The 7,964-nt window shown below is 41.7% G+C and overlaps 1 protein-coding gene across 2 annotated transcripts in view; it reads right to left on the bottom strand.

Annotated features, from left to right (window-relative positions):
• Positions 1-1,130: 1,130 nt before the first annotated feature.
• The window catches only part of NTRK3 (neurotrophic receptor tyrosine kinase 3), a 409,192-nt gene continuing 402,358 nt past the window's right edge, over positions 1,131-7,964 (bottom strand). For both annotated transcript variants that reach the window (XM_083411958.1, XM_083411959.1), the window contains 2 exons: positions 3,657-3,815; positions 1,131-1,826 (listed from right to left, as the gene is read on the bottom strand). In XM_083411958.1, coding sequence (XP_083268084.1) covers positions 1,641-1,826; positions 3,657-3,815 — 345 coding nt within the window. In that variant the 3' untranslated portion in view covers positions 1,131-1,640. The remainder of the gene's footprint in view (positions 1,827-3,656; positions 3,816-7,964) is intronic.

The following is a 7,964-nucleotide window of genomic DNA, read 5'->3' as shown; positions in this document are numbered from 1 at the left end:
TAAGCAGGATGGGAAGGGAAGGAGAGGGGAGAGGTAGCAACCAACTGATCTAGAATAAGTATTCCCTTGGCTCCTCCAATCAGTATTTCAGCCAGATTCCAAAGAAGAAACTTATCCTTCACTGCAGTTAAGACATAAGAGAGACATAAAAGAGTAACCCACAGTGGACCTCAACATTGGCTGGGGGAGAGCTGGATTCAACTTTGTGCTTCACCATGAACTCACTGTGTGGTCTTCAGGCAAGTATCTCTCTGTCATCTTTGTTGGCCTTAGGTCTCCAACGTATCCAAAACAGGGCTAGACATTACCTACCACAATAGGATCGAAGGGAGGATTGCGAAGTATTCTGTACACGGAAATGTGCAATATAAATTAGCATGAAGGGCAATAAGGAAATGGACAGATTTGGGCCTGTGTGCATGTGTGTACACATATATATAGGTATATCTGAATGGCTGGGTTGCTCTTCCTTTTCCTCAGACTTCCTCCACTGAGATCATGGCTTCCAAGCCACCCTGTTTGGAACCGACGGCTACATTGAGGTTATGGTGGTGAATGCTGGATCTGTGTGGACACACAGAAGTGGTGGGATCCAGGGGGTTGTGCCAAGGCTGTCCTCTCCCCATATGCCTTTTCCCTGGATGGTTCTTGTAGATGACTGTTCGGGACCTTGGTAATATTCCTAGGACTCTGGTTCATTCACTATTATTTTTATATATGTATAAAAAACTGAAACAGGTAAATAAGGGGAGCAGGAATACTACATCCATTCTTGTTTCCTTGTGGTCTAGTGGCTATTTTCTGTTTCTGGTTTGTTTGTTTGTTTGTTTACCCGTAGGCGATGAAATCCTTTCGAACTGTATATGTTCCAATAACGAAAAACAAAACTGTATAGAGTCTACACATGTGAAAGAATCAGCAAACTGGGGCTTGTTTGGAACAGCATCTGTCCCCAAATGCTGAAAGTAGAAGTCGGGTCTGGGTGGGGGGGCAATACGAAGGTGGTTGGGGGGTCAGTAAAAGGAAGTTCTTCCAGGGGGCATCACCCTGGATCAGAGCCCAGTCTTTGCCAGTTCTGCACCAGGGGACGGAGCCCGCAAAGTGCAGCTACAGATCAGGCACAGTCTCGCCAGTTTTTAATTTAATTTAATTTTTTATATTTTTTTGGCGGGATTATCTCTTAGCGTTCCCAAGTGGGTTGAGCTCCACCCAGCAACTGGAACCAAAAGAGCGCAGTAGGATTCACAGTTCCACACCTTGAGTTAAAAGATCCTGTTTTCCCTTTTTCTTTTTCTTTTTTGTTCCTTTTTAATACTGTAGGTTCTTTTTCCTCCCTCGCTCTCTCCTTTTTTCTTATAACGCCTTACATTTTCCTGTAATGGCAGCTTCTGGTGGGAGGTGAATATATCTTTCTCTCTATATATATTATCTCTAGATATATATATATGTAAGCCAAGCTGCTTTACAGGTGGGTTGTCAGGACCTTTCTGTTTGAAGTTGTAATTGTCTTTTTATTTGTTCAGTGTTGTACGTGTAGCAGGCACTTGAGTTTATGTGAATATGTTGGCTTGAGGTCAAGGGAGAGGTAGGGAGGGGGAGAAGAAGGGCAGGGCAACGGTGTTGGAGGAAAGGGACCGCTGCTAGCCAAGGATGTCCAGGTAGATTGGTGTGGCTTTGCCCAGGGCGTGAAGAATCTTGTAGATTTCCTTGATGTTCAGCCGCTGCTGAGGTTCCCTCTGCCAGCAGCCCAGCATGATGTCGTAAACCTCCTTGGGGCAGACTCGAGGACGCTCCAAGACTCGGCCTTGGGTGATGCACTCGATGACCTGCAATGCATAACAGAAAAGTCACATACACCCTGAACCATCTTTTTAAAGTTTACCCACCTGGGATGAGCATGTGTGTGATTTAATCATTATACAATTATTAACAACAATAAACAAAACTGCTCCGGGATTCTTACTTTTTTTTACTTTGAATCATAATATTCTGCAAAAAATGACAATGGTTCTTCTGAAATAAGCTCAAAACCTCAGTGTCTTAAGGTCAGGTCCACTTGCCCCTCCAGATGTGTTTCTTCTAACTTTAGGGAGAATTCTTTGAATGTGGGCTACTGCTGGATTTTAACCTTGGTTTGACTAGCTCATATTGTAATATCTGGCTTTCCCGTATGCTGGAAGGGTTGTAGGGTACAAGGAACACACTAGCATAGGGGATTTAACTACATGCACAAGTTCTGTAAGTTCAGGAATTAGCATTATTATTGGCAAACGTGTCATTTTGGAACCTAAGTTACATCTTTTATATGCTTTTGATGGTGCTAATGCCAAACCTATTCGCCAACAATTAATTTTATATCTGCTATTGCTCATTACATAATAGCTCAAGGATGGAAGAGCACTTTTTCTTACTCTTTGGACTTATCATTTTAAAAAGTAAAGTTTATTGTCATCTCTGAAAAACTGACCCGTAAGATACATGCTGCCAGGGGCATTGTGGACTCCTCAGAATTTGAATCTGCTTGGGGGCTATCTCATGGTTAGCACATTCCTACCAAGCATGGTTTTATCTGGCATCGTTTATGAATATTTGCCATATCTTCTATAAATGTGAAACTTGTATCCCTCCAGGTAATAAATGTTATGCTGTTCATTCTTTTTTTAGCTTCATTTTTTTATCGTGTATTTTTATTCTCCTTGCCTTTATGACTGTTTTTATGAAGCATTTTAGTTTGCTGCTTTGTTTATTTAAAAAAAGAAAGGAAAACCTGCTCGAGTTAGCTTTTGTGGGAGGTAAGTATTCTCTTGACAATATTGTACAGGGGCCACCTGTTTCTCCAGAATTTATTCCTATATTATCTTGCCATTCTTACTCCTAGGTAAGATAACTGGGGTAGGGGTGGGATTTGTCAGGCAGCTGTTATTACTGGTTGCCCCCTCTCCCTTGTCTGAAGCTCAAAAGCAGCACTGCAGTGGCATCCCAATGACCTGACATGCACTGCCAATAGCAGCAGATCTCAAACAATGCACTGAAGGCAGCCAAACCCAGCGAGGGTGGTCCCCAGAGCTTATTGCTTCTGAATAGTAATGGGCACTGCCACACATCCAAACAGATAGTTATCATTCCAATGTTTGCATATAAATAGCAAAAAGGGTAGAGAGATTAAGAAACTCTGTGGAACAGAAAGAGAAGAGAGAGGGGTGATAAAAACATGACAGGCAAACGAAGCTATGTAGTCACAAAGCCAAGAGTGGTGGTGGCTACAGGGAGAGGTGTCTGTCAATGTGATGGCTCCAGCCCTGCTGTTGGATAGCAGGTACAAGGTTCCAGTGAAATTTCACCTTCCATGAAATGTGAAGTAACCACGCTTAGCTACTTATACTGAATCAGGCCATTGGTCCATCTATCTCAGTATTATCTACAGTAGTTGGCAGTGACTTGCCAGGGTTTCAAGCCAAAGTTTCTCCCCTCCACCCTACACACAGACTTACTTGGAGATGCTAGAGATTAAACCTGATAGAGGCATGTGATTATGGAGGCCAATGCTTATTGCCCCAACACAGGAAGCTGCCTTATTCCACGTCAGACCCTTGCCGTGCCAGGAGATTGTTTCTGCGTGTGTCCCCCACACCCACCCACTGCCACATGCCCAATACCTCTGTGTTTGACAGCTGGAACCATGGCTGCTTCCCGTATGTGAAGATTTCCCAGAGGATCACCCCAAAACTCCAGACGTCGCTCTCTGTCGTGAATTTGCGGTACATGATGCTCTCAGGAGGCATCCAACGGATGGGGAGCATGGTATGTCCTCCAACCTGCATGATGAAGCACAAGACACAACAAGACTTTGGTTATTAGAACTGTAAGAGAACAGACCATAGTCAAGTTCAGCTTTGGGATCATTGAATGCTATATACACACATACACCAATTGAACACTAGTAACTCTGGGAGAATGTCTCAGCTACAGTCTTTCTTTCCAAGATGCTAGCTTATTACAGCAAGGGAGGTTTTGAAAATATCCTGGGTAGAGATGGGAGAGGTCTCCTCAAATTGTCTTGGATTAAACGTGGAAATATACTAGATAGAAAAGTGGATGATCTTGGACAGGGATCAGCAACCTTTTTCAGCCGTGGGCCGGTCCACCATCCCTCAGACTTTGTGGGGGGGCCAGACTATATTTTGAAAAAATAATAATGAATGAATTCCTGTGTCCCACAAATAACCCAGAGATGCATTTTAAACAAAAGCACACATTCTACTCATGTAGAAACACCAGGCAGGCCCCACAAATAACCCAGAGTTGCATTTTAAATAAAAGGACACATTCTACTCATCTAAAAACCCACTGATTCCCAGACCGTACAAGGGCCGGATTGAGAAGGCAATTGTGGCGGCCCTGGCCCCCGGGCCTTAGGTTGCCTACCCCTGATCTTGGATCATTTTCCCCAAGCTAACACAGAACATGACCCACTTCTATACCTTTTAAATCTCCACCTATTCAGTGTAAGGGAGGATCATTGTTCTATTATACTGAACAGGTGGAGAAATGAAAAGGCTACAGGGTCAAAATGTGAGAAGGAGGTATCTCTACTCTTGGCTTTTGCCCTTGCAGCTTTGCAATTCTGAAGGCCTAGAAATAAGGCCCGGGGGCTGGATCCGGCCCAATCACCTTTTAAATACGGCCCGCGGACAATCCGGTAATCAGCGTGTATATACATGAGTAGAATGTGCCCTTTTATTTAAACTGCTCCTCTGGGTTATTTGTGGGACCTGCCTGGTGTTTTTACATGAGCAGAATGTGTGCTTTTATTTAAAATGCATCTCTGGATTATTTGTGGGGCATAGGAATTCGTTCATATTCCCCCCCCAAAAAAAAATATAGTCTGCCCCCCCCCCACAAGGTCTGAGGGACAGTGGACTGGCCCCCTGCTGAAAAAGTTTGCTGACACCTGGCCTAGAAACTTGTGTGAACTCTTAACATATATTAATAACACTCAGATTCTGTGGAATCTTAACAACACGTTCTGCAACTTTCCCTTCTCGTGCTTCCACTGATTCTTGGCATGGATGCAGCTTGATGACGAGACATAGAAATCTGAAAAGGCATTTGGATTTCCTGCTTTAAATTACTTACTTTTTAAAGCATGAGCCGATTTTCCTATTATGCCTATTATGGCTATTTTTGTGCTAGGCTTTTCTCTTTTGGCTTGCTCACTCTTTATAAAGTCTATAAAATGGCATCAATCCACTTGAAGTCATGGTATGCGCACACAAGTAACTTGCAGCTGCAGTCTTTGGAAGAGGAGCCGGCCCTTACATATACTATGGTAATGGGAGCATAACAAGGGAGATTAAAAGACTCGTTGTGCTTCTGAAGCAGTGATGTTTGCCCAGCTCTTGAAACATCCCTCTTGGGGATGGCAGGAGGGAGGGGGAAAATAGTTCTGGGACCAGAGTTTCCTCCCTCTTTTTTAAAAGTTATTTCTGTGCACCAGGTGGATGCATAAAAGCAGAGGGGGAAACAGCCTGGATTTATGTGTACAAAATGAGCAAAGTCTAGGAAAGATTTTGAAGGCCTGCCCTTGGGATTCAAAGAGAGGTTGCAGAATAGCATGGGCTGAACTAACAAAGGCCCTGTCTCAAATTCCTTATTTGAAAATAGAGATGTAAAGAGGCATCATTTTCCTCCCAGCCCTTTATTCATGCCACACAGCACTGTTTCTATTCTGCTACAGTTAGGTCTTTTGCCAAAAAAATGGCCTTATTCATCTTGTGATGAATTTACAAAACTTTCATAATTAATTAAATTGATTCCACCCGATTTATTTACATAGAAAGGAAACACAATGCAGATGAGAGGGCTGGGACTTAATCAAGTCTGTATCATTTACAGCAGCAAATACCGGTTGGATTCGCTGGGTTAATTTTCATTCGCACCATCAAAATTGAATATCAGCAATTTTTGCCCCCATTTCTCTTTCAGTCAAAATTTTCCAACATCCTTGTTAGAGAACAACATTTCCACACCTGGCCAACAGGAAAAGAAGAATCTGATCAGTACTCTTTTTTTGGTCAAGGCTAAGCTATGTCCATAGAGCAGGACCTCTGAAGTTCTGAGTATTAAACTGAGATTTACAGTTAATTGATGAATAGACTGCTTAAGACCCCTGGCTTATCAACTGCTATGGACTAAATGACAACTACTGAAGGAAACATCTGAGTAAACAGAAAGAAGCTGAAACATTCACAGCTATGTATTGTACTCACTACTGGACTGAGCTACAGAGTTTGGGCTCTGCTGCTAAGCTATACAATTAACAAGAGCTGGGAAGTGATTTATATAATGTGCTTCTTTTTTAAAAAGAGGAAAATAAGCACTGAATATTGGATGGGTTTAGCACTTTGGCTGATTAATTTCATAAGGGGACTGGAGCAATATTATGCAATCTAAATGTGCACCATGCAAGACTTCTCTTATAGTGCATCACATTCTGCATAGTCATGAGTTACCCTTAATGTTTTGGATTATGTTTACAGATGAATCACAAGGACATCAAAATCATTTGAAATGGAATTTGTGCATTCTGCACTTTCTTTAATAGAACTCATAAGCCATGCAGAGGCAATATTAATTCTGGGGATAATCAAACACATGGAAAAGGAATCGTGTAAGCTAGCCCTGATCCCCAATGCCACACATCAGCCAGGTCATCTGCAGAGAATTGTGGAAGTGAAGACCTACAAGCTTACCATTTATTAGGTTATTATTCTGTCTTATTATTTATTATTCTGTCTGTTTCACTTTCTCTCCCTTTCTCGTTTTCCCCAGGCTTAAATTTACTTCTCCATCATTTCCACATCAGTGTACGATAATTTTCAATAATTTTCTTATTGGTTTTCATAACAAAATATAACTAGACAACTAAACATAATCACACACACACATACGTATAATTTTTGCCAGCTGCCAGGTCTTTTATCCTATCCATGTCTTTATAACACCCATTGCTCTTTCAGTTTCTCTATCTTCTATGTTATTTCAGCAGGGCTGCATGGAACCATCCTTCCATTGCAATGTCATCTTCTCGAACTAGTGTACTTTTTTTTTATAAAAGTACTCATGACAATTCATCAGCATGTTCCTGTTTTCCTTCTTCTAATATACATGTTATTTTCATGGGTGCCTTGGCAGAAAGGCAGTATATAAAAGCAATAAATAAACAAAACAAATACATGCATTTCATGAATGCAAATCACTTTCCCTCAACGGAATACCTTCTTTTGTATATTTTTTTCACTAATATATACATTTGCATGCACATCCAGCCTACTATACGCAAGTTTGTAGACATTACTTGGCTGGAGAACTGCATTGCAAAAATGTAGGTAAGGGCAAATTTTGAAGGATGGTAGTGTTTCAAGCCACATATAATTTAGGAAAGTGTTGGCTTTTCCAGTGCAAACTGAATCAAATTTGTCCTGCATCCTTACTGCCTTCATTCAGGGGAATCCCAGTACTGAAAGTGGGATGGAATAATTCATAGAAAGTCATTCATAAATAGAAATGAATAAATAAATACAAATGTAAAATGTTTGGGTTCCATTTTTCACTCACTCTGGAACCTTCCCACATCTTTCAAAGCTTCTCTCCCCTTCTCCCACTTCAGTAAATGGGAGAACCAGACTGGGGGACTTGTGAAAGCCAGGAGTGGGGCCAACAGAGCTGACCCCACTTCTTCCTCTGTATAGTTAATTAACAATTATCCTTGGCCTCAAGGGTATCTGCACAGGGCTTTCAAAGTAGGTTTATATCATACTTCTTTAAAGACATGGTTGTTTCCTGTTGGGAAATTAGTCACCGTTTTGAGAAAGGTAGAAGTGATTCATTGGGACACATGAAATTAATCAAGTTGCAGTGAGTTATGTGCAAGTAATGAATCAAGATCATGGCATTCCTACTGG

This window comes from Podarcis tiliguerta, assembly GCF_965153285.1.
Source record: "Podarcis tiliguerta genome assembly, chromosome: 14".
NCBI lineage: Eukaryota > Metazoa > Chordata > Lepidosauria > Squamata > Lacertidae > Podarcis > Podarcis tiliguerta.
The sequence above is the reverse complement of the archived record's forward strand: the minus strand, read 5'-3'. Positions and strand labels throughout refer to the sequence as shown.